General features: G+C 45.3%; 6 protein-coding genes across 7 annotated transcripts; 1 reads left to right on the forward strand and 5 right to left on the reverse strand.

Annotated features, from left to right (window-relative positions):
• Positions 1 to 1,516: 1,516 nt before the first annotated feature.
• Positions 1,517 to 5,071, forward strand: LOC133921781 (nuclear cap-binding protein subunit 2-like). The gene is made up of 8 exons (XM_062366806.1): positions 1,517 to 1,666; positions 1,765 to 1,988; positions 3,304 to 3,442; positions 3,534 to 3,567; positions 3,763 to 3,861; positions 4,389 to 4,445; positions 4,514 to 4,593; positions 4,700 to 5,071. Exons 1-8 carry the CDS (start codon positions 1,649 to 1,651, stop codon positions 4,772 to 4,774), a joined length of 726 nt encoding a protein of 241 aa, XP_062222790.1. The 5' UTR covers positions 1,517 to 1,648; the 3' UTR covers positions 4,775 to 5,071.
• A 947-nt stretch (positions 5,072 to 6,018) lies between these two features.
• Positions 6,019 to 6,887, reverse strand: LOC133922976 (uncharacterized). Its single transcript, XM_062368472.1, has one exon. The coding sequence runs from the start codon at positions 6,847 to 6,849 to the stop codon at positions 6,019 to 6,021; it is 831 nt and encodes a 276-aa protein (XP_062224456.1). The 5' UTR covers positions 6,850 to 6,887.
• A 441-nt stretch (positions 6,888 to 7,328) lies between these two features.
• Positions 7,329 to 10,173, reverse strand: LOC133920477 (phosphatidyl-N-methylethanolamine N-methyltransferase). Its single transcript, XM_062365093.1, has 2 exons — positions 9,769 to 10,173; positions 7,329 to 7,783 (listed from the first exon to the last, which is right to left on the reverse strand). Exons 1-2 carry the CDS (start codon positions 10,023 to 10,025, stop codon positions 7,534 to 7,536), a joined length of 507 nt encoding a protein of 168 aa, XP_062221077.1. The 5' UTR covers positions 10,026 to 10,173; the 3' UTR covers positions 7,329 to 7,533.
• A 1,964-nt stretch (positions 10,174 to 12,137) lies between these two features.
• On the reverse strand, positions 12,138 to 14,129 carry LOC133921782 (large ribosomal subunit protein uL23-like). The gene is made up of 4 exons (XM_062366807.1): positions 14,042 to 14,129; positions 13,176 to 13,218; positions 12,439 to 12,796; positions 12,138 to 12,352 (listed from the first exon to the last, which is right to left on the reverse strand). Exons 2-4 carry the CDS (start codon positions 13,186 to 13,188, stop codon positions 12,268 to 12,270), a joined length of 456 nt encoding a protein of 151 aa, XP_062222791.1. The 5' UTR covers positions 13,189 to 13,218; positions 14,042 to 14,129; the 3' UTR covers positions 12,138 to 12,267.
• A 740-nt stretch (positions 14,130 to 14,869) lies between these two features.
• LOC133921783 (uncharacterized) lies at positions 14,870 to 18,261 on the reverse strand. Of its 2 annotated transcripts, none has more exons than XM_062366809.1 (4): positions 17,904 to 18,261; positions 15,752 to 16,255; positions 15,241 to 15,498; positions 14,870 to 15,176 (listed from the first exon to the last, which is right to left on the reverse strand). In XM_062366809.1, the coding sequence occupies exons 1-3, from the start codon at positions 18,141 to 18,143 to the stop codon at positions 15,253 to 15,255; spliced, it is 990 nt and encodes a 329-aa protein (XP_062222793.1). In that variant the 5' UTR covers positions 18,144 to 18,261; the 3' UTR covers positions 14,870 to 15,176; positions 15,241 to 15,252. The 2 variants fall into 2 exon arrangements, with proteins under 2 accessions (XP_062222793.1, XP_062222792.1); XM_062366808.1 differs by having other exon boundaries at positions 15,752 to 16,258.
• Positions 18,262 to 21,461: 3,200 nt separating this feature from the next.
• Positions 21,462 to 25,612, reverse strand: LOC133921784 (hydroxycinnamoyltransferase 2-like). Its single transcript, XM_062366810.1, has 3 exons — positions 25,444 to 25,612; positions 24,872 to 25,309; positions 21,462 to 22,644 (listed from the first exon to the last, which is right to left on the reverse strand). The coding sequence occupies exons 2-3, from the start codon at positions 25,307 to 25,309 to the stop codon at positions 21,742 to 21,744; spliced, it is 1,341 nt and encodes a 446-aa protein (XP_062222794.1). The 5' UTR covers positions 25,444 to 25,612; the 3' UTR covers positions 21,462 to 21,741.
• Positions 25,613 to 26,274: the final 662 nt, after the last annotated feature.

Below are 26,274 nucleotides of genomic sequence, written 5' to 3' on the forward strand. Positions count from 1 at the left end.
CACGCGGGCATGTAGTCGATGGAGTCGAGAAGAAGTGTGTAGGCAACCAGGAGCTCCCGATCGATCGTCACTTCTGCTCCCGATTTAACGCGGGCCGCCATCCATGCTGCTGAGGGTGGCGTCAGCCCCCTTCCGCACTGCAAATCTGTCCAACCCTTGCTCCTCCTTGCCACCGAGACTTGATCTCCTCCACTAGTTGAATTTCATGATTTCCCCTATTTCTTTTAACTAAGTCAGGGTAGTACAAAAGTACAACCTTTCAATCGGCCACCCCACCGCCTAGCGTCCAGACTATTTATAGGATCAATTAGATGGGTTAGACATTTTTACTGCTGCTATATGTTTGATACTCACTTCTATTTCTCAGGGTTTCTCGTAATTATCGAAACATATCTTTATCTTTGGAAAATAAATTTCTGAATGAAAATAAACTACACGTAGGTACTCAGTGTATTCCGTAAATAGAGAAATTTCTCTCCAAAAATAAGAAGGAAGACTCTAGATAACATACGACGCTCCTTTATATTTAATGTTGGCCGTCATCCATACCGTTGAAGTCAAAACAAGGGCTTAAACCTAGAAGACATTGGAAGCCGAGCAAGAACTAGATTTAGATCCATCTAAGCTAGTCACACGTTCTTTGTAACTAGCTCAAATTAATACAAAACAAATATGATATAGAGCTATTATCTTAAGGGGGGCTCGGTTCTGTATAAAAACGTCAATGTGTTCTCATATAATACATCTACTCTAAGCATCCTCTCTTTATACCACAAATTCGTAAGATCGACGATTCATCCATCATTAACAAAGGGTGTAGCCGTTTAATATTACATTTACCCTTAAATTATACACTAATCGGTTGACTAACGTCTAGTTATAGTCTAGACGTGCTAAACGACCGTTTGGACTAACACCGCCTAAGAACATCACCAGTAGAAGCGGCAAAAGGCTAGTTGTATCATTGTGCTGTACGAATGCTTCCTCCTCCCGTCTGCATCCAGCTCAAGTAGAATCGGCTTTCACTCTACAGGGATACGGATGAGAGCCAAATCGGCAAAAGCGGCGACATTTTTGCGGATGGAAAGAGGAGTCTGTATCACTGTTCACAAAGTATACATGTGGGTTCAAGGAGAGGAGGAGAGTAATGGAAAGTAGAAAATAAGGTAGTTGTTGAAGGTTAAAAAAATAGATAATATTGTAATAATATTATGGATGCTATAATAATATTATAGGAGATATATTTTTAAGCATCTGTTAAAAATAGTTTAACATGAAAAAAGTTAAAGCATTTTGATGGGGTTCAATCATGAACCACAGGAGTCGAGCCACATGGTTCTATGAAAGTGGTGCATAAAGGATTCTATGTGAAGTTGTTCACTAAGGGTCCATTTTGAATATGATTGTTTTTTCTCGAATCATGTACACGCAAATCTCAATAAAGTTTATAAAATTTATACATTCCAAACAGGTCCTCGAAGTCTCGGTAAATCTCGTGGAAACAGGGGAACTTTACTCGCCCCCTTTCCTTCACTATTCTGTATTTCTGTTCCGTTCGGGCTTCGGCAGCAGGCACATTTTCCAGTCCTTCAGTCAAGCCAAAATCCTGAACGCCGAGGTCGACCTAGCACTCGCGGCCGCCGCACCAATGGCGTCCCTCTTCAAGGTACGGATCCCCGAAACCCTAACCAAGCAACAAGCATCCGATTCCCCTCACCCCCATGCTCATGCGGCTCGCGGCGCCGGCGGCCTTTCCGCTTTCAGGACCCGAACAAGCTGTCGGCGTACAGGGACCGGCGGTTCCCCGGGACGCAGGAGGAGTACGAGGCGGCGCTGCAGGCGTCGATGACGTTGTACATGGGGAACATGTCCTTCTACACCACGGAGGAGCAGGCCTACGAGCTCTTCTCCCGCGCCGGCGAGATCAAGAAGATCATCATGGGGCTCGACAAGAACTCCAAGACCCCCTGCGGCTTCTGCTTCATACTGTGCGCGCTTCTTCCCTGCCTTGATACCTTGCGTTTCCTTTCGTCGCTGTTCTTGTGTTGGATGACTGGAATCGGTGCGGTAGTTTGATACCATTTACGGATCAAAGGCCTCGGCCCAGTTTTATTAGAAGGGAAAATTGTCCCGATTGTTCTGTGGGGGCGCAGTTTGATGCAATTGGACGCTATGTAGATTTATGGCTTTCTAATTCTGTTTGTGCATTGATTCTATTCGTTAATTGTGTGGTGATGTGAGAGATCCACTTGTGAGTTGCGATGTGCATCAGTGCCTCCTGGAATTTTGGTCCTGCCAGGAACTTGTGAATGTTATAGAACAAGGACAGTGAAGTGTGCTATCTCAGTGTGAAAAAGAATAGGATGTTGCGATAGCTTTGGTGGAGCTCAGGTGAAGGTCTTCGGGGGTAAATACTGTAATATTGTGTCCTTGGTATCCAAAAATATTGGTTATTACTTATTTACCTTTTCATTGTTTGGTTATTTTTATGTACTTTGTTTTGATGCAGTGTTCACTTGTGCACCGTACGGTTATGATGTGGTTTAATTAATTGATTGTTTTGGGGACTGGGATTTAATCATATGTTATGTCAAGCTAGTGTTTTTTGGTGGCTATTCGAGAATTTTTTTTTTATGTAGTCTAGTTCTTGTGGCACTCTGCTGGGATGTGAGTCCTTTTTCCAGAAGGAGGGAATGTGAGTTCCTTGGGAATGATATTTATCTCTACTATGTTCCAATGTATTTGTAGTCGTGCCTCTGGATTTGATTGAATTGTTGCAATCATGTTGATGCTCGATGGTGAAAGGGTTATGGTGAGGAATATGGCATTATGTGTACTGAATTTTGTTAGACTGGTAAAGGCTGGAGTATGTGGCTAACTTGCAAAGGTTCTATCTTTCGGTTTCCATGCTTAGTTTGATGTAATTCGTGAGTGTCGTTCTATAATCATGATGTAAATCATGGAATATTTTCTGGAACAGAAGCATGGTGTATTGAATGTGGTGGTGTAAACTGTTTTGTTGGGAGCAGTGCCAGTACTTCAGTATGCCTTGTTCTAGATAAACTCACTGTCCAGGAGTTGGGTTCCTAGAAGTAACTCATTCATTGAGTCAATATTTGCATCATATGGTTATATAACTGGAGTTTTCTGGTGCGCACATATTGCATAACTGTGCTGTTCAAATGATCTGTTGAGAATACACCATCTGTTTGGTTTGACTGTTTGAGCCAGCTGTGTTGTACTCTGTATAACTTCCTGTTATGGTCATGCTTACGCCTATCCCTTTTCATCCTCTCTTTCCAGGTACTATTCTAGGGAGGATGCTGAAGATGCAGTCAAATATATTAGCGGAACAATGCTTGACGATCGTCCAATCCGTGTTGATTTTGATTGGGGCTTTGAAGAAGGCAGGCAATGGGGCCGTGGACGGAGTGGTGGGCAAGTATTGCCTTGGTCTTACTCTACTTGAGCAATGTATATGTCTATATGGCCCTCTACATGCTTCATGCTGATATTGTTTGTTTGTTACATAGGTCAGAGATGAGTACCGTACAGATTATGATCCTGATATCCTTTGATACTGTTAAATACAGTTTTATGCATTCTGATGTGGGCTGTAGCACTCATACTATAGAACATAGAAAACCCACAATATTCTGAATGCTGATTATTTGTGCAAATTTAAAATGGTATGCCTTTACATGTTGTCTTCATTTGTACAACTTTGCTCTGGAGTTCCCAGGCTTCCTTAATGAATCAAACGAAGAGGCGGTTATGGTAAGATGGTTCAGAAGGAGCTAGAAGCACAGAGAGAATTGGTCGACTATGGTGGATCTTTTCAACCGAATGCACCACCTCCATGTAGGTTTGATGTTATTAGGATTATGTGCTAACCACAACCTTTGCATGCATTTAAATTTTATGTGTGACATCTATCATTACTTTAGTTGCATTCTTAGGGGCCTGCATTAATATAGTAAGAACTTTGGTTGATTCAACATGAAATGTTTACTGGAATCACTGGAACAATTTAACTGCTTTCCTCCATCTTACCTGTACATAGCATTCTTTACATAGTCCAGTCTCACGTTTATCCTAGTGACATTCACTAGTTGAACAATTTTACTTTTCTTTCTTCTTTTTTATTGCCAGATATGTTGTAGTGTTGTGCAAATACACTCTTTGGAAATGTGTTGTTGCATACTTCCATATGCTGGGGCGTTTGATGATTCAATCCTTTGCAGCATATTTGCAATCAATCGGATTATTAGTTGGCCAGTCCTAGCAATTTAAGTAGATTTACTCATTGTATTCTTTTTTAGGTACGTTGAACCAGAGTGTATGTAGTTATTTACATAAATATTTCCATTTTTTGTTGTAATATGCAGATGAGAGAGGTGAGAGGAAGAGAGGATATGGAGATTCTTACAGGAATGACAGAGGAGGTAGCACAGCTCATACTTATTCTTTTTGTGTTTTTTTATTCAATCTGACATAATATGGTTCTCTCCAGATTACCAACGGAAACGCTACCGGAATGATGATCAGTCTGCACCAGAGGGGTCCGGGAGAGTACCTGACTCTGATCCAGTGGTATCAGTGCCTGTTGCTTCTTATCATCCAATGTCCTGTACTCCATGGTTTAGCGTTCCTGCTCGGACCTCAAATATTTACATAGTACTCCATGGTTTATTTACAGGAGAAGAATCCTAGATTTCGGGAGAAGGGTGACTCTGATGAAGACAACGATTATGATAAGAGACGCCGTCGCTAAACCTGACAAGCAATTCTGCAATACGCAAATGTCTGTATATCCAGTTACTGCAGACGTGTCCACTCCCATCAACAGTATCTGGTTTACCCCGTTGTATGCCAGAACTTAATTTTTCCTTCTTCAGCCGTTTCTTTTTCTCGCGCAGCATGTGCGTAGGTTTTGCATGTGACGATAGTGATTCGAGGACGGGATTCTGTCTCAACTATTTGGTGAAAACAAGTACTGAGTTCAATGGATATTAGCACTGACTTGTTACCTGAACCTTGAGTTTCAACTAATGGACAATGTGAGATGATATGGTTGTTTTCCATTTCATGTTTGGAACAGTCTTAGAGAATGTTGCTGCTGATAAAATTAATCAATAATTTTGGTTGTATTACAATTTGGACACGCTAGAATCATACTTCAAATATCCGTACTTACATTCCATAGTTGCGCCAAAATTGGAATTCTGAATTTGCTGTCCATCCAAAAAGTATCAACTTATCGAATCGCATGAGCCCAATAAAAGGCGTGGAAGAGTAGAATAGCAGATTGCATTGAGCTCTGGTACGCTGATGTAAGCACCGGCCCTTGTACACCGATGAAAGCCCGTGCGAGCGGTGCCAGTGCAGCAGTCCAGATTCCAGAAGAAAACCGTGATCTCCTCGTCTGAGGCCGGAGAAGTCGGTCTCCGTCGCTACCGTCCTCCTCGAACGGTCGTGCCACTCGTGGCGTTTCTTTCTTCCGGCACAGTCTGCCGCGCGCCGGGCCGCGCACCACGGGCGGGTTGTACGTCGCCGAGCTGCAGCGCGCGCAGACTTGCTCGTTGCTCAACCCGTGCTCCGCGCGCGCGGGTGCTGTGCTATGGCCCTCCTCGTCCGACGCGCGCGCCGGGGCGAAAGCGCCGAATCAGGGAGTGGAGACCACCCAATTCTCTCACAGAACGCCGGAACCATAGTACTACAGACTCAAGAGGAGTAACTGAACGTGCACCCTGACTTGACGAAATCCAATATTTCTACAAGAGAAGTAACTGAACGCGCAACATCTTTTTAATGCTCTAATGAAATTATGCGCTAGAATACAGTGCCCAAAGTGAGACTCCTATCTTTATTTTATGGTCCAAATGGACATCTCGACCTAATACAAGGCAAAGGGCAAATAGAAAATGATACAATCCATGGATACTTTTCCTCAGATGATCCATGGACACTCCGGTGCAGGCGTGCAATATTTCAACCTACAGCATGCGTGAAACTAGTCTACCAAATCCTCGTCAAAAGGATGACATATGCAAGTATGAATAGTACGATCACCGCTGTTCTGCAAATGCGGCTCCAAGTCGAAGAAGGCTGCTCAGAGGCCGAGGCGTCCAAACCGGAGATGTCGTCCTCCTCGTCCAAGTAGTGAAGCTCCTCAGGCACCGGCGCGAGGCAGTAGGGGCACGTCGGGCGCACGGAAGTCCAGCGATCCAGGCACTTGCGGTGGAATGTGTGACTGCACGGCAGCTTCACGGACGTGGCGCCGCCAACCAGGTAAATCATGTAGCATATGGGACATTCTCCGATTGCCGCACCGGCCGGCACCACCTCTTCCTCGTCGTCGTCGTCGACGAGGCTTCCCGGCGCGCCCGCCTCCACCGTGATCGTCACCGCCTTCCAGAACGTGTTGGTGGCGCTACGGGCTGATAGGCTGCAGAATCCCTCCACGCTGGGCGCGCACTCCCCGGGCAGGCCGGCGGCCGTGACCATCTCCTCCACCCGCTGGAGCTGGCTGGAGAGGATGAAGTCGCCGCTGTCGCACGTGAAGTGGCCGGCCACCTGGGAGCGTGGGGCGGCGTCGCTGCTGCCGCCGTCGCTCTGCGGGCCCGCGGCCACCGGCTGCAGCTCCGCCGCCAGGTTCTTGAGGAAGTCGATGGTGACCGGAGGCATGGGGTCCTCGCCGAGGGTGCAATCAATGACGGCGTTGAAGCGGAGCACAACGCCGGGGCAGGGCATGGCGGTGAGCCCGATCCGAAAGCTGCTGCGGCCGTCACGGTCGTTGTCGTAGGTGTACCTGAGTTCGTGGCCGCGGGCAGCAGCGAAGCGCGCCATGGTTACGCGCGTGGCAAGCCTACGGTGGCGACCAGACGATCGTGTATCGTAGTATGTAGCTACGGCCCGGAAGCGGTAGTGCTCCCATGTTTATGTCGACCACGTCGGGCATCGCCCGAGTCCTAGCATAGTACCGATTTGGCGTCCGAGTCCGAGGAGGACGCCAACTCCCAGGTGCGGACTTAACGTGGCGCGTAAGGGTGCAGTCCAAAACATTCCGAGATCGATGGAATCAAACTGCGCGACCCGGGTGGATGAGATGGATCGGATTAATTCCTCGGAGGCGGCGGGCCGCACGAGAACACGCCCACGCCTCCAAGCAGCACTCCAGGACCAAGCGCATCCTCCGAAGGAGACGAGACGATCATGCATCCAGTAGTTTCGCTGTGTGGTTAGGTACTTTGAAACGCGAATGGGTAGCTCACTGACTGCAGGCATGCATGATGCATCAAACTTTTGAGTATCAGATATAACATTTCAGATATTTGTTGAATGACAGAATTACTGAAGAATGGAGGGCAGCACAGTATTCTGATACATGGCGAAAAATCCATGCATATAACATTTCAGCAAACATTCACCACCAAAATTGATAAAAGCAAGTTTATGTGTTTGTCACCGAGACATCTCAAGGAACTACTAAGGAAGATAAACTTAGAATCATCTGCTGCAGCAAATAGATAATCAGGAGAGCGGCTTAGCACGAGTGGCAGGATCTTCCTTGCTTTCCACCCAAATCATGAAAACGTAGCCAAGACACCACAGAAGCACATACGGGAAGGGAACCCAGCACAGCAGAGCGACAAGACTAAGCATACTACCAACATACTGCGGGTCCTTAATATAACCAAAGGGGAACTCTGTCACCCAAGGGATCTTCTTTCCAAATCGGGCGCCGTAGTAGGTGCCAGATTCACCAAGCAACTGGTACACCCTGCACAAAGATCAAATATCTCAGCAACAGGAGTAATTGAATGCACGTCCTTTATGTTCCTTTATGTGGTGTGATGGATTAATATTGAGCACAGTGTAGCGATTGTTTAAAGCTTGGGAACTTTGGTCACATCTTTGTCTTAGGGTCCAACATGACGACTTTGACGAGTGCTAATTGATTAAAGTCTAAGAATATAAAAGAATAAGCTGCTACCAAAAGCCATCACACATAAACCAGAATACAAACAAACTTTAGAGCCTGCATGCCTTATGAACTCTCTCACACTAGTACAGAAGAAAATAACAAGGCAACGCTCTACTACTATTCCCATGTTGGTAGAAGTGTTACTGGAAACGACAAAATATAATGCATATGCAATAGAACAAACATAAAGAGTAGCATTAAATATTGCCTGTATGGGATCAGGATCCTCTGCCGTAGTAGTTCAAAATCGAGATTTGCAATTACACTTGTTCGTCATTGTTCAACTAGCTGCTTGGCTGAAAATCTGTTTCACCTTTCGTTACCACTAGCAACCCATCTAATTCTGTTGTCTTGACAGACCGAGATGACTAGACCTATCCAGCAGCTCTGGCATTTACATCTAGCAGGGTAATAGCGCCTTAACTTTCTTTTCCTATCGGTCAGTTGACAAGGAGGAGAGTAGAAGACCTCCAAAATCCAATCCTAACCATTAACTTCCACCAAACAGAATAGATTACAAGAAAAGCACAGCATGCCATTTGAACTGCAACAGCAAAGGATGTGATTTTGCCTGTATGCTATCCACTATTTTCCATTTTACTAAATCAGAAGTGACTACTTAAACTCCAGGGCAGTGATTTCCACATGTAACGAAATCACTGAGAAATGAATGGACGTGATGCTCACATACCCCAGAACTTGCGCCATTGTCATAGATCAGTGGTCATTAATCTCCTTATGGGAGACATATGCGACTAGATTATCCTTGAGCATGCAAAGACCCAAGTTGCTTTCATCAGTTACAGCAGTGAATTGAAAAGTATGTGGTGTCTTACAGCTAATATGACTTGTCAACTGCCGTGGTTGTATATCATGACACGTACAATATTTTCAAGGCTTTGCAACCGTTTAACATAGACAAAGTTTAATGACAAAAACTTAGCTACGAAAGATAGCACCACAATGCAAACCCCTGAAAATAACTTGAACACAAGAAGATCAACTCCAAGAGATGGCATTACATTAGCAAACATTGCTAGAAATTCTGTTTTCCTTTCTTCACAGAGCATGAAAACATTGGGGGGGGGGGGGGGGGGGGGGGTTTGTTATAACACTTAGCCTATCAGAGTGTGTGATGCCATTGTGCTTACCTGGACAAAGCTAACCAACTAAATTCATGAATGGTAAATAGGAGAGCATGATAGTTGTTTACCATTATCTTCCTGAGCGTTTTGCCTAAGTCACTTCCCTAACTCTTTTTTTTTGTCCCTAGTTTCCTAATCACATATACCAGTGTTACATTGCCTGAAGCAATTCTGTCACACTAAATCGACAAAAGCATTAAGACTTGCAAGAATAGACTGAAGTAATAACAATTTCCTCCAAACCAGTGACCTCCAATTCCTACAGCTAACAAACCTGACGACCATATCAACCATAGAAATAGAATGCACCCAACTTAATTCACCCACAGTAAACCACAAACATTAGGTAGGCATGCATCTTAACAATTTGTAATTAGGTCAAGGAAAAGAACGTTGTAGAGATTATCAGTAACATGCACATCTAAAACCCTGAAGCTGTAATGAAAGGCAGTACTCCTGCCATATTCCTAAAAAAAATCCTGAAGCTGTTGTGTAACCCCAGGATTCTGAGTCAACGACCAACACGAATTGACCAGGGACGCGAAATTGACGCCGATTAACGGATCATGTAAGGTGTCTCTGGGTAGCGAAAAACAGCACGCGGAGAGACAGGAGTGGGCCGAATCGATTACTCACTTGAAGTTGAGGTATTGGCCGACGGCGAGGAGGAGGGGGCAGTAGAGCGGCGGGGGCCAGGAGAAGGACGCGACGGAGGCGAGCGCGAGGAGCTGGAGTGCCTTGATGGCGTGAGAGACCTGCGCCATGCGGCGGCAAGGATCGGCGCCGCGGCCGCACAGGTCCATCCACCGCTGCGGGTGGATCCACAGCGCATAGTAGAACGGGAACGGCAGCAGCACACCCACGGCCGCCGCCGCGGCTGCAATGGAGACCATTTCACGGGGGCGCAGACTCGGGGTCGAGGCGTTAGAGTTTTAGCGGGCGAGGTGTTCGACGGTTTGCAGCAATGGGTTTTGGAGCGGTGAAGCTTTGGGACGGGACGGGAGAGCCGATCTGGGACTGGGAATCGGAGAGCCCTGTTTGGTAGAGACTGAAGTAATTATACGAGGAAAACGATTTGGTGGTTGAAACTCAATGGTAAATTTTAAGGAGAAAATGCTTTTGAAAAGAAAATTATGATAAGTTGGTTTTTTTTTATTTTTCAACATATTTAGTTCATTTAAAAAATCACTGTATGAGTTGAAAGTTATAAACTATTATTTGACGAATTTTTGCTGATTCTATTTAAAAGCTAGTTTGGAAGCTCTAGCAAACAAACTCCAATTGAGTCTGGTCATGTCATTCCAAATTATGTAGGATTAACTATGTATCACATATTTACTTTTTTAATATATATATATATAGTGTTTGGTTGGTTAAAGGATATTGAATAGAATATTAAGAGGAAATGTTTTTAAAAAGTCAATTATGATAAATTGGGTTTTTTAAATTTTTCAACATATTTAGTTCATTTTAAAAAATCACTATATGAGTTGAAAGCTATAAAGTATTATTTAGTAGAATTTCCACTGATTCTATTTAAAAACTGATTTGGAAGCTATAGCAAACAAACTTCAAATGAGTCTGGTCATGTCATTCCAAATTACGTAGGATTAACTATGTATCACATATTTACTTTATTAATATATATATATAGTGTTTGGTTGGTTAAAGGATATTGAATAGAATATTATCGTCTTAGATAGTATTTGAAGATACTAACATAATCAGTTTTTTTTCTCTCTTTTCCATCGTTATAATCTATATGTCTCACCCGTCGGTACTCTCTCCTACCAAAACCACGTTTCTTTATCTTGTAGACGCTCATGTGGCTTCTCCACCACGCCTCAACACTGTAATCTCTAGTGCCAGAGATACAGACGAAGATAAGCAAAATTATTTATCTAAAGAAGGATCCAGATGGACACATTCACCGATGGAAAAATTCCATCTATTCTTAGATGGGAGGTAGGTTAGGTGTTTAGTTAGAGAGTGAGTAAGTTAGATAGGATTATTATTTAGAGGAAATATTATTATGAGAAAAGTGATGAATGGGGATATTTATATTATGAATGAGTTTTATCCTTGCTAATATGGTCTATTCTGATTAGTTAGAGTAAATATATTTTTGTTAGCATACTTTAAATAATATTATATCTTAAGTTATCTATTTGATTTACGATCTAATTGTATCATTGTATTTATTGCAATTAAATCAATAAAATAGTATCTTGTATTATTATATTTTGATAAAAAACTAAAAATATGACCAGCAAGTCACTCGTCCTGCCAACGGCAAGGGTTCCTCTCGCGTAGATCTAGCGGTGGCCAGTGTCGGCTGTCGCAGGCTGGAAGACGACCAACAGGCGATGGGCGTAGGCACAGGCACCAGGGGTTTGCGGGCGGGCGGGGGGTGCAGAGAAGACGCGACGGAAGCGAGCAAGCGACGGCACAAGCAGTAGCTGCGGGGCCGGCGGCTGCAGCATGTTACTTCTCCTCGATATGGCAGCTGTTTGCGTGAACTGGTTTATTACCGAAACCTGATTGAAGACAGACTAAGGTTCTATTTGTTTTTTATTCTAATTATAAATTCTAGTCCTAACAGCAAAAGCAATCATAATCTAAAAGACTAACAAGATCAATTCCGCGGTTACTACAGTCATTCCATCTAACACATTAACTAGGAAAAACTAGTACGCTGCACCAGCAGTTCAACAAGTATTCATAGTTCAGCACTCCAAACTATCGAGAACACAAAACCAAACTACCAGTACACAGCACGGAGTTGCCGTTTACTATAAATCAGCCCATCAAGTGTTGAAATGTCGTCCTTTTTACAGTTCGAACTTAGTTGTTCCAATGGTACTCTACCGAGTAGAGTCCCAGACTCCCAGTAAACTCGTGCAGGAAATCATGAAATGACAAGTCGTTGCTAAATACTATTGACAACGCTGAAATGAATCTGCAAGAATGCAAGGTAGTGACATATCATCATACACCCAACGACAGAATTCAAATGCAGAACTTGAACATTGCAAATTTCCATCTTTGGGACCAGTTCACAAGCAGAAAAAGGATAATTAAGCTTAGCTATGCGGTTCTGTCCAAACAGCAACACCACACAACAAACCACGAAGTTTAGATGATGCCAATCTTGTTGGCCACATCAAGCGCGTCATAGTCTGGTGTAAGCTTGACATATGCCTTCTTCTTCCCATCAGGCCTGTGTAACAAGAAATTGCTCAGATTATCAACCAAGATGCAGCAATTGGGCTTCCATGGCTCAAACGATGCAAGTCGGATGTTTACCTGATCAGAGTGTTGACTTTCTTTGCCTGGATGTCATACATCTTCTTGACAGCTGCCTTGATCATCTTTTTGTCTGCCTTGAGGTCGACGATGAAGACAAGGGTGTTGTTATCCTCGATCTTCTTCATCGCAGATTCAGTCGTAAGTGGGTACTTAAGGATTTGGTACTGATCAAGCTTATTCCTCCCAGGTGCACTGACTCTTGGGTACTTTGGGTCTCTCGGCTTCTTGAGAGTCTTTGGCCGGTGAAATGTCACAGATGTGCGGATCTTCTTGGCCTTTCTCTTGGTCGCCCCAGACTTAACCGCCTTTGCAACCTTCAAGGCTTGAGCCTTGCTATCAGCCTTCTTTGGGGGAGCTAGACAATTTTAAAATAGTAGACAAGAGGGGTCAGTTCAGAAGAGCACAAGCATCTCCAACTAAGAAATACATTAATCAGCATTCTGCAAGCGATAAAGAAACAGAGTGCACTACAATTTCAAGCACATTGCCAGAAGCATAAAACAAACAGTAAAGAGAATCATGTTCTGTTTTCAGTAGTATGAATGTACAATTACAACATCAAAATAAAGTACACTGGTGATGAAGCTATGCTGGTGATCGTCAAATTCATGCTGCTACTGCAGTACTAGTTCAAGACAGCAAATCATCTAAAATAATACTTACATGAATTGAAAGAACACATATATAAAACATTGAGGTTCAGACAAAAAAGAAAACCAAATGAATTTGAATACCTTTAGGTGCCATTGGAGCTTCTCAATAGGACGACCTGCTTACCTGGCCAGAAGGGGTAAGCAAAAGAGACATTTAGGAAACAAAAAGAAAAAAATCGAATAAGATGCAAAATACTAGAGGACTAAAAACTAGCACAACACTACTGAAGAACATCAAGTCATCCATAACAAAGCCTATTCAAATACAAAAAAAACTGCTGATCAAGTGTATCAATATAACCACATGCTATGTCCACCAGTTAATGATATGAAAAAGGACTTAAACATCAACTCTGAGTTTCTGATGGGCCCTTGCTTCACTCAGGTATAAATAACTCGAGGTCTAGGGAAATGTAACTATTCTCGTAGCGGTAGCAGCTGATACCGTAAACTAAACTTTCATATAAACAGATAAAAAAACAACCTAAACTCGAACACGAGCCTGCCAATTCAAAAACTACGAAGGAACATTTAAAACGCATGAGATCAACCATCAGCAAATGTTTGACAATGAAGTGGCTCTGGTATTAAGAAAAAAATCCGCTACTGATTAACCTACTGAACATAGCAGAGGCGCCCTTGCACTACTGGAATATAAATCCAACCAAGTGCTGAACGGAAACAAGAGCAAAACTAAAAGGGATTCTCTTGTCAGCACAATCAACAGGCGATTCAGCTAAGCACAAAACAGAAACACACAGAGATCTGGCAAACCTTCTAGCAAACATAATCGCTAACTGGCATACGCATCAAATCCACCCAGCCCATGTATGGACTACGCTCGCTAAGATTTCACAGATCGCGGCAACGAAAGACGCCGCAACATGAATGAGAAATGCGCAGACGAGGGAGCCGAGGGAAGCGGGGGAGGAGGCGGGCGGGTGTACCTACGGGGCGAAGCCGGCGAACGAGAGGAACCCTAGCGGCTGGCGGTTTTGCTTTTATAGAGCGCGTGGTGGGCCCTCTTGAGAGTGGCTAGGGTGAGCCGGGCTGGGCCGAGATAGGCAAATACCCACGTGCTCTTGGGACTTGGGCTGGCAGATGTTTAGCGTGGGCTGGGTTTTGATGGGTTTGTGCTCTTCTCTTGTTACGTGGTTTCAGGTTTTACAGCATTTTCTTTGGTCGAATTTCTTCAGATTTCGTCCTTCTAAGATCTAATTTCTCTTGTAGATCTACTGTCTTGTGGTACTTTGGTGTGAAGCATCGAGGAATTTGGTCAAGGACAGCATGGGCACAAGCTTTTCCTGCTTGCTACAGTTGGTGTTTCGATCTTCCATTGCATAACCGACAGCTTTCGGAGAGATTTCACAACCAATGTTGTCCTGTTTGAGAGAGAAGGATTGGGCTAGGTATTTCTAAGATTAGTTCAATTATATATTAAATCATAGGGATTTAGATCCCAAAACCACGAGCCGAAGAAAAATATTCCCATAGCATGCGTCAATTATAAAACTTCTGTAGTCTGGTTCTACATATAGCTTACTGTTGATCATCAGGCCTGCATCATGCACAGTCGCCCAACATACACTCCATGCATTGGCTCGGCGTTCCAAATCGAAACGTACTGAGGTTATTCGATTAACAAGCTGCGCGCTTGCTGCGTCCAATTATAATTCAAACTTCTCATATCAGTCTATGGCTATGCAGCGTCATTCCAGCCAGCCACAAAATAAACCTGTGGAAGGAATCAAATGTTGCAGCGAATATCTTGGGCAGAGATTCAAATACTGCAGGATTAATCATAAATCTGAACCAATTTACTGTGCCACAATGTCATGTTGTTCCACGAATGAACCAAGAAAATCCCTCGCTGCAACAAATTAACAACAATCCCGGCCAGAGGAAAACAGAGATTTTGAGACTATACCAACACTCCATATCAGCAGCAGGACGGAAGGCACATTTAAGGGGACAAATATCTAACTCTAGATCTTTAACAATTGGTAGGTACTATCCTATTACCTGCTTGGCACACTCCAGAAAAGCATCAAAAATTCTGGGCCTTTTTCTTGTTGATTCAGAAATTATATATCTGAAAGAAAGCAAAGGAATGAGATCCCAATGCCATCACTGTGATCCGACGACGAATTAAGCTCCGTTACTCGGTATCACCTCCATCGTCAAAGCCATCATCTTCACTATCTTCAACTTTCGAAGGTGCTACACTATCTTCAACCTCAGTAGGGTCCTCATCTCCGGATTTTTCAGGGCCTGGTCCCGCAGACACCTTGACCATTGCTGGGCGTAGTAGTCTTTCCCCAAGTTTGAAACCCTTTCGGAATTCCTGGATGATGATCCCCTCTTCGTACTCCACTGATTCTTCTCTCATAATAGCCTCGTGAAGCTGAAGCAGATGGTGCAAAAAGAATCATTTTTAAAGAAAACTTTACTTTGCAAATCCTAAAATAGAATAAATAAACCTATAACATTTAGCCTTTTGTAGCAAAATTCAAACAGTTGATAGCCTCTACCACCTGCTTCCACTGAACTATTATCCAGAAATGTAAGAATGGATATGCAATGTAACAAGAAAACTTTAAGTGGAATATGACAATCTTAAGATATATCTAAAGGATGTGTTGCTAATACTAGCTTACCATAGGATCAAATGGTTTGCCAACAGTTTCGACACCTTCAACACCCAATGAATTCAGAATCTCAATAAATTGCTTATAAATGCTCTGGTAGCTATTATTTATTTTCTTCTGTTCCTCTGTTTCCACCTTTATTTGCGTTTTCGCTCTTTCAAAGTTGTCAAGAACAGGCAACAAGCTCTCTACAACTTCCCCTTGCACATTTGTCATCATATTAAGCTTCTCACTTTCTGTCCTCTTCCTGAAATTATCAAAGTCAGCACTTATCCTCAAGATACGTTCTCGTTGAGTTGCCAGTTCTGCATCTAAAACAGTAATTTTGTTCACAAGAGAATTTTTCTCATCCTCGATAGAAAGTAAAAAGGCCTCTATCTCAGCAATTTTTGCTTCATCATCATTAATCAGAGCTTCTTTGTATGACTGAAGTGCTGTCACGAGAACAGAGGGATCTGTGCCCGCAGCACCATCATCTGCAGCACTATCTCCAGTAACTTCAGTTTCTGAATCCTCCTGCAGCATCAAACAATTTGATCATAAGTAAAAACCCAAGTATTCAACAGACAAACTATCTGTGCAAGGATGTCAATATGATGGCTATAAAATCAACTGCTATAGCTTCTACACAAGCATTCACAGTGAAGCAAGATCTTGTTACACCAATGCCATCTTGTAGTGATTGGTATGAGTATGACAATGTTCTTGTACACAACTCTTTACAGAAATATACCACCTCAAATATAAGAAAATATGCTTTTTAAGTTATGTTGCTGCCATGGAATCTGTGAAAAGTGGTAAGGTATTAAAAAGATTGCATCCCTGTAGTAGAGTACAGACTGCAATTTAACTATTGTACAATGTGCTGTGCAAATCAGCTCACTTCCCTCTGTAAATTTTAAAATCCAAAAATCCGCTAAAAATTGGAAAATGTGAAAACAAAGAAGTAGGTAGCATTTTTACAGAAATGCAACAAATCAATGTCCTCAAGCAACTAAATTGCACATTTTGCTGTACTCTAGGGACCAAACACAGGTGGTCTTTATACTGGAATCTTCATGAATGCGCACAAGCACAAAGGCATGCAAGCGGGCACAGCTAAAATGACATCACAATATCAGAGTGGCAGAGTTACTTGACCAATATTCTTGCAAGTACTGGTAAGTTCCAATAAATAAAGGTGCAGCACCAGTGTGGTTTTCCAACCTAGTTTTCCAAGGTTTTCCGATATAATTTTCCACCCTAGTTTACCAAACGGATATTCAGTACTTCCATAGTAGCGAAACTTTGGACACTTCCAGCAAGCCATTCTGTGCAATATTCCTATTGAATAATCACTCTAAACATTGATCAAGCGTAATAAAATTTACATCTAGATTGTAGTGAGTATGAATTTAGAAACCGACTAGTATATATTGTATATGAATCATAAATCCACATAACAAGAACTTTAGTGTGTCTCCATTGAAAAAAAAAAGTAGTGTGGATAACAAGGCTAACTAATTTAATTATCGCATTTGTCCTACATTGCCAAATCAGGATTTTCTTCAGGACCACCTAGGGGTGAAATTTGACCTTTTATTCACTAATGATGTCTAACCAAGATCTGTCTACGAGGCCATTAAAGAAGGCAACTCGGAACTTCCATACCACCCAAAAAACGTAAAGAATATCATATATCAACAGGTTTCCAACTGAACATAAAACAAGTCAGAAATGAAGGTTCCGCCCATTCCCCTCAAATCACAGTACGCATGTATATACAACCACCTAATCGAAACATAGGAGAAAAAAAGGACAGCTTCAATATTAAAAAAAAAAAAACTGTATGAACTCTGAAAAAGCCAGCTGCCTAACAAGTAACTGCGAATATGTATTAAAAAAGGTAAGGGCAAATGATTCGTGCTCAGATGTTAATGCAATGCAGTTGCAGATGATATCATCACTTAACAGATAAGAATACGAAACCCTGTGAATTCTCCGAATGAACAATATTATGTTATTCCAAATTCAACTTTGTTATTTCAATTTCATCAGGTACACTAACGACATCAGAAATCAATGAGCTATTCTTCACAGACTGAATTAACCGTCCGTCAGATACAGTCATACGAGGGAACAACAGAAAGTTACAGGAGCTACGGCCAGAACGACCCCTCACCTGCGTCGCCGTCTGGGCGGCCTCGTCGGCCTCGGTGGCGCCCAGGCGCCGCAGCCGGCCAGCGGCGCGGCCGAGGACGCGCGGAGCCGGCAGCAGACTCGCCCGAAGCGGCCGCGCGCACGCCGGCCCGCGGCGGGAGCAGGCGAGCAGCGACGCGCACGGCCGTCGCGGCTCCCGGGCAAGCGGGACCGACTGGGGTCGGGGCGCGAGGGCGGCCGCCGTGCGGAGGAGAGCAGCCATGGGGGCGGAGAGGGGTTTTGCGTTCGCGGTTAGCTTTCGGATGCGGGGGAGGAGCAGCCTGGCAGGCACGAGATAACTCGCATTCGGATGGATGTATTGAAATGGGTGTTTCGTGTTCTCCGGAGTAGGTGGGGTTCACTTTAGGCCTCGGTGGAATTCGACAAAAACAGTTCGACTTCTTTTTTTCGAACAAAGAGGTTGCCTTATTAATTACTTAAAGTTGGATTATAATTCTAAATAATTAGTTGATCAACGCATATCGATGAAAATCACACCATACTATATCATGACATAGATGTTTCGCTAGCTGCAGCTGGACGAGTTTGTGCGCTCCTAAATTCTGCTAGCTCTGTACTATGACATAGACGTTTCGCTAGCTCCAGCTAGATGAGTTCGTGCGCTACCAAATTTTGCTAGCTCTTTATATGCTTCACAATGATGGAACTGGCTGATTGTGTTCGTTTGATGTTGATTGCAGCGCTTGATCGTGTGTTGTGGAATTGCTAGGACTGTGGTTTATTTCGTACTATACCCATAAACTGTTTTATATATTGTGGGGGATGGTTTGGATGGATCATGTTGAGATAGATACCTTAGAGTGATGCTAGGATTAGTAGTTTGATTTTCACATCTTATTCTAGATGTGGAATGATATCTAGGGTGTTCAACCACGGTTTGTCAAAACCGTGAATGACTTGATGATAGTGCTGGGAGTGTTCAACCTATCCGCCTGAGTTAGATCTCAAGGATTGACACTCGAGTGTCACTGGGGTATTTACTCAGTAATATCTGAGATTAGTTTAAGTTAGATTAGGATACACACGCGTATGTGTTCAATAGTACTACGCGTTTCTCGTATGTTCAATAGTACTATGTGCTTCTGCGTACTGAAGGTCTCATACCTTTTAATCCATTCCATAGCGTGTATATGTGTAATGTGAATGTGAAGTAGTATATAGTGTATACCCTCTTAAAAAACCGTAACCGTTGGATGCCTAAGTTTGAGCTACACGTGAATGTAAAAATGATTTGTCACGTCACATGCTTATACCACAGTGAACAGTGAAAACATGCATGAATGGTTTGTGCCAAACCGTTGTGTACAGCCCTGCCCAGCATTATGCATTCCAGAACGGTTATGCGACAACTAGACATTCGATTCTTTCTACATAGTGCAAACTGAATGGAAATAGTTCTCGAAAACAAACTGTGAATTCACGCGAGACTAGTCCTCTACAATTTTTGCCAGCTCGCCGTTAATTAGGCGCAGATATTTCGAACAAGCGTTTTCATTGCCCGATGCCGCAAAGTTCAATTGAAACCTTTTGCAGCTTACGAGTGCGTTTAACTACGTGCATATAGCTTAGTATGTCCCGTAAGATACAGGTAGCAGATGTTTGATTGTCTGTATGCCATCCTAGCCTACATCCGGAGACGTAAAAGATCTCTCAAGGTTTTTTGCAAAATTAGGCTCACTAAATACAAGCAATGCCTAACTAATGATATTGTTAGTGGGTGATTAGTATTTATTAGGTGGTTTCAAATAATATAAATGATTAATAAGATAAACTAAGGAGTACAGGAGTATAGAACGTAAAATGGATTTTTTCTAAAATGGTAATACTTATTTATTCATTTTTATTCATGCAACGTATTTTCATATAAATAATCAAATTCGATCTGTTTTTTCTCAACCAAACTAAATAATACAGACAACCAAATAAAAGAATAGCTGCATGTGAGCATGACTTACAAATACGGACCAATCTAGAACGGACGAAGATCCTCTGATATCACATGTTATCGCTGACACGTAAAGTTAGATCCACACTGACATTGATATGAGCGGATACGGATCCGTCTAGAGCGTGCGGGCAGCGGAACCCCAGTGAACGCACGGATGCCCTTTCTCAGTACTAGGTGGCGTTTGGTGGAGTCGACGTCGACGGCAATCGTGTTTGACTGAGCCACGGCCGCGAGGCTCTGTTCCACCTACCTCAGCACGGCAGAGCAGGCAACAGTCCTAGGCGAACTGGCCATAAGGCACACGTTGCCACCACACTTGCCCCTATTTCGTCGCAGTAGACTCGTGGGCCGTGGCCATCGCACGGAGAAAACTAGAAGCCTCGTGGAGCCCATTCGCCATCACGTACTCGCAACCAGATGCACACCAACCATCTGAACCGGGAGTGTTCGTTCGCGTCTTCTCGCGTCGCGTCTCTTTAGGGTCATGATTTAGCCTGGTTTGTATCTAATGAGCTAACCTCATTTGAGTTTGACTAAGTATATATAGTATTATTTATTTGGTTAAATGTATGTGTTCAATGTGATTGAAAATAGATTTTGTTTGGTTACCTATATAAATAGGTGTCACATAAGATTTAAATTGAATTATATTATTTATTTGGTTAACTGTATGTGTTCAGTTTGATTGGGAATATATTTTGTTTGATTACTCATGTAAATAGATGTTGTATAGGATTGAAATAAAAAAAGTAAGTATTAATATGATGTTTATTTTATATAAATACACTCTATGATATTAATTTATCATATTAAAACTTAATCTAATTTTAAAAGCACCAATGTGAGTTAATATTTACTAATTATATGCTAATCATATCATTAGCGCAGTCTGGCTCGAGAGTAACATAGATGAAATCTGTTTAAAAAACAAACTGTAACAGTAATTTTGTATCAGATGAGCTAGCCGAGTAAGCCATCCAGATAACCAAATATCATGTCTCTACATGCGGTGAGCCTGCCGGCCCCCGTCCAGCTACCAAACACGCCCTTAAAAGCTTGGGAGGGGTCAGCGACCACACCTTCCACGAGGCCACGAGGAGAGCCTAGCCCGCGCCTGACCTGCTTATCCTGTTCAGCACTGGCGCTGGAGCTGAACCTAACCCTCCTCTCCCTCCTTGTCACGTTGTCCACGCATGCGCTCCGGGCCTTGACGAAAGCGGACTTCTGCGACCCTTTGTTGGTCGTTGCAACTGTTCATAGAAGAAGAGGAGATGTCCCTATTCGAAGACAACGAGATGCAATGCATTCTGTTGGTGTGACCCTATTCGATGTACACGGCACGCTTCTCAATCCAAACTATCCAGGGCCTCGTTTGGATTTTGGAACGTAGTGATTCCGCAAGATATTTGCAAAAAATGTTCTATCTGTTGCGAACTAAGTCAGGATTTCTAGCTTGTTTCGTTTTTACTGTCGAACTGATCAATCTCTAGCTCTTTACTTGTGAGGCATATCACTGCCTGCATGCAAATCGAATAACTCGGAGATAACAAATAGCAATAAAAGGGACATTGATTAATCGTACAATTGTTCTCATCTTTAGTTGTATGGATTATTAATCGATCGGAATTGTATGGATTAAATTATTCATCATACAATTGTTCAGTCTCTTAAATACGGCACAAACGTGTACATCGATCCCGCACAAAGGGGGCGGGCCGCAGGAATGAAAAATGTGCAGGAACTACGTGTGCAAATCAAAGAATCTTGCTGCCATCTATGCTGTGAATTCACCCTTGCCCTATCGATTTGCTTCTTTTCTGCTGCGTGTATTAATTTCTGTGGAGAAATGAAATCAGAAGTCGAAGATGAGCTTGCGGAACTTCTCCATGTGCTCGGCCTGCAGCGAGATGGCCACCGACAGGCTGCCGTCGCGGTTGGAGCTCGGGAGCACGAACGCGAGCCCCTCGTAGGCGATGCCGCCGGGGCCCATGAACACCGGCCGCCCCCACCCGAAGTCGGCGTCGTGGATGGGGAGGCGCACCCAGCTGGTGAGCCCCAGGTTGGGGCACCGGAACGTGTGCGCGCCGCGGACCAGCGCCGACAGGTCCGGCTGCAGTTCCAGGTAGTCCAGCGCCGACCGGCAGTAGCCGTCGTCCATCCGGTCCAGCGCCGCCTGGATCACGGCCGCGCCCTCCGCCACCCCAGCCGTCACAGTGCCGGCATCGGCCAGCGGCGTGGCCGTGAAGATCACGTTGCCGAAGTAGCCCTCGGGGAGCGGCGGCTGCAGCCGCTGCCGCCCGTCCGTGGCGCAGTACATCTTGGTGGGCTGGTCCGCGGGAAGGCCGCGCGCCAGGGACGCGCACCGCCACACGTGCGCGGCCAGCACCGCGTACGTGCTGAACCGCGGCGCGCCCTCGCCGCTGGGCAGCTGGGAACGGAGGCGGCCGAGGTCGGCACGGGTGAGCCTGAAGATGGCCACGGCGGTGGGCGGCGTCGCCGGCTTGGCCGTGAGGGCCTGTGGCGGCTCCGAGGACAGCATGGCGGGCGCGGGCTGGTACTCGACGTGCGGGAAGGACGGGATCGGCGGGTCGCGCGCGCGGAGGAGGGTGCGGTCGATGAAGGGCATGACGGCGATCGGGACGCCGCGGCAGAGGTCCGCCCACGAGTTGATGAAGTGCAGGCCGGAGAAGCCGTCGGCGACGTGGTGCTGCATGCCCACGCCGAGCGCCACGCCACCGCACTTGAAGTGGGTCACCTGGAGCAAAAGCGCGCGAATCGAGTTAGGCTCAGAAGTTACTTCATTTTTTTTAACTAAGCAGCTGCTTTAACTTTGTGAATCCGTGGAGCAAGATCATAACGTTATACTCCACGGACCAAGATCCAAACTTTATCAAATCAAATTAAGAACACAAGATGAGATTGCGGCTCATGACTTCAGATAGGAGGCTGATGATATTTCTTTTCTTAAAAAAAAACGGAGGCTGAGTGGCTGACAAGTGACAAACTAAGCACTGACACGTTCTGTGGAGTATCACTACTGATTTTCTAGTCGATTTTGCCATATCAGAAAGAATCTCTAACTACCACCATCATCGTACCAAATCTGAATGGACTAGATGAATTAATTTCGGCACCTTGCAACTCCAGTCAAATCACGAGGAAGGCACGTTCCATCGAATAACAGTTTTGGACTTTAGGTTGAAGACCAATATAATGTTGGCTTATTGCATACCCATCCCCGAAACAATTCTAGACAATCTGGATTGTATACAGCACCTCACTTGATGTTTCCTCACAATAATTGAAGTGGCCATGTAATCATGGATCTACAGCTAAGTATGGACCAAAGACGATAGCTACTATACAAGCCAAGAGAACCGATACACACACACACACACACACACACACACACACTGGCACTCTTGTTAGGCTGTCATTTTCTTTGAACAAGCATGTAATGTGTATCCCAAGCGAAGAGAGATCAGTTACCAAGCAACCACATTTCGCTGTTTGACGAAACGAGGAACCCACGCTACTCGTCTATGTCGTTGCTGAGTCACACCAGGGGATGAGGTGCAAGGTTGCACATGATTATGATCTGGCTACCTTAACAAATAACAAGGAATTGGTTCGAAACCATGCTTCAGAAGATGCCATCATGTGCACTAGTTATAAAAGGGATTAGGTGACAGGTAATTGTCCATGAGCTGAAAGAAAGTGAAGGTCTACGAAATGACAACTGGGTGAAGCCTCTGTATAAACAAAGCAAGCCAGAACACACCATAGCCGCAGGTCATACGTTCATACTCAAGGTGGTGACTGCTGTCACAACAGTTTCGTTCTGAAGGCACAAGGCTGCCACAGTTCCGCCTAACGACACCAGTAATGGATTGCGACTGTGTGCGAGGTAACTCAAGGTAGAAATCGCCTGATTCATTTTTGGCATTCTGTTGCTACCATCAGTAACCTACGAATTCTCGATTTCCACAAAGACTAACGAAAAGCGACTCAAGATATCATGTCCACGAATAAGAATAAGAGTGAGGCTATTTATCAGATGATTGTTTTTTTTTTAACAATCAATCTCAATCATCTAATAAAGATTCGACAGTTATCCTTCTTTCTTTCTCCTTCCGACAACCTTATCCCCTCTCACGGTCCGCTGCACAACAGCTCTCACTCCCATGGCGCTCCCCCGCCCCATCAGCCTCCGATTGTCTCCAGTGGCTCTCCCGCCATCGGATTCGCCACCATCGTCCCTCCCTCACTAGCCAATCTATTTTCGAGCTTCCCGTCACCAACCCCGCTTGCCACCCGCCGCATCGCCATGCCGCAACCCACTGTCGGTCCGACTGCCACCCTAGCTTCTCTGTAACCCTGGAGTCACCGGTGAAACTTGAAATCCCGAACCCTAACCCCTCTCCTAAACTCGACAGCGTTCACACAATCGCTGAAATCAAACATGCGATTTCAAGCTCTTGAAGATTAGGAAGTGTGTAAGAATAATAGTACGTTTTTAGAACAACAAGGGAGGATCCAATTGACGCTCTCTGTTTTCACGATCTCCTTCGTAAAAGGAGCATCGATATTTTTTTTCCGTTGCTGTCGGTAGGAAGGTTCGTTCAACACCTTACGATACGGCCAGGACAACCGAGAGCGCTACGGCCACGGCACTCGCACAGTTACAGCGGCGCACTACCCAGGAAAACTATAAATCAGGCAACGTCAGCCTGTCTCCACGCCCCATCCATCGGCGTCCGCGTCCGCCCGTGCTCCGTCGGCACGCCCATATGCGCCAACCGAGACAAGTCCACAACCACGACGCGTCTGCCTATGCTGACCGAGACGTACGTTGGGCACTAGCGGCTCGGTCCAACTCAAATCGATCTCCTGACGCAACCGCATTACTATGCTTCGACCCTTCGCAAGTCAAAATCCTAGCGAAATGCAGCAGCTGAGAAGTGAGGTTGATTGATGGTTACCTGGAGCACCAGGAGCGGGAAGGCGGAGATGTCGTTGGTGTACTCGACGGCGGGGATGAGGCGCTTGAGCTCCATGGTGGGCGCGAAGTCGCCGAAGTCGTCGACCGTGGCGTCGGGCGCGTCGGCCTCCTGGAAGAGCACCCCGGCCGCGTTGCAGTCGATCTCCACCCGCCCGTCCTCGTCGCGCGCCAGCCGCCCCGCCATGGGGTAGAACGGCACCAGCGCCTCCGCCAGTGCGCGCCGCATCCGCTCCCCGTCGAAGAAGCTCCCGTCCGCGCCCACCAGGTCCTTCCCGTCCTGGTCCTTCCGCCGGAAGAAGTAGACACTGGGCGTGTGGAACCGCGGCACGACCAGGTCGGGCCCGGAGTTCCACAGACGCCGCCGCGGCGTCTCCGTCGCCGGGTACACCATCACAGACCCACGCACCGTGATCTTCATCTGCACCCACACCCCCGCACGCGTCAATTCACCCCAACACATCATCGAAACGCCTCAAAAACCACGCGGCGCACGCAGACCAAACAGAGGACAACCATCCAGAGCCAGGAACGACAAGAACAGAGGTCACCGACCTTGCGCGACCGATCGAAGGACCCGGCAGATCTGGGATGCGAGAACCGAAGGCCCTCAACTCAACGTGGTAGCGCACGACGCGTTGCAAATCAGTCGTCGTTAGGTGGTAGTGGTGGTGTCAGCTCTTGGTGGAGAGCTGGTGAGCGAGCGGGGGGTGGAGCGGTTTTTATAGCCGGGCATTCGTCCCCTCTCCTCTTCTACGACTACGCGACCCTTTTTCTTGTCTAAAAATCGCGCCTTTTCCTTTCCAGAAAATATTGGGCGTTTGGTGGGATGGATGACCTGCGGAAAGCTACCACTACCAGCGACGGAGGTGTGGGGTCCGACTGGGGTGGGGTGGATCGGGTTGGGTTGGGTTGGGTTGGGTTCGGCGGAGGAGGCTCTGGTCTTGAAGGCATTGTTCGTCGCTCGGTGGAAGCGCGAGCCGAGCCAGTGATCCACCCCGATCTGATGAGATCCGCAGTGGCAGGTGCTCCGCAGAGCAACCAGCGACAGCCTCGCACGACGGCACGGCATTTGGAAGGCCCCGCGCGCGTCCGCTCGACAGTCGACAGCCTCGGCTCGACCTTGTCTGTTGTCGCAGTGACGAGCCAGTGCACGAGCGGCAGCGACGGCTTCCTGTCTGTTGTGCGAAATCTTTCTAGAAATTCCTCATTGGCATGTCGCCAACTAAAGGGTGACCGCTTCAATGGCGTGCGAGGAAGGACATGCACGCGCGCGAATGATGGGATAAGTCTTTGTGGTCCTTAGCTGGTCTTTGTGATCCTTTCTAGGGCTACAGCATCCAGGACAGCATCTTAACATCTAGGACAGCATCTTAGCATCTAGGA

The sequence above is a fragment of the Phragmites australis genome, chromosome 6 (assembly GCF_958298935.1).
Source record: "Phragmites australis chromosome 6, lpPhrAust1.1, whole genome shotgun sequence".
Classification (NCBI taxonomy): domain Eukaryota; kingdom Viridiplantae; phylum Streptophyta; class Magnoliopsida; order Poales; family Poaceae; genus Phragmites; species Phragmites australis.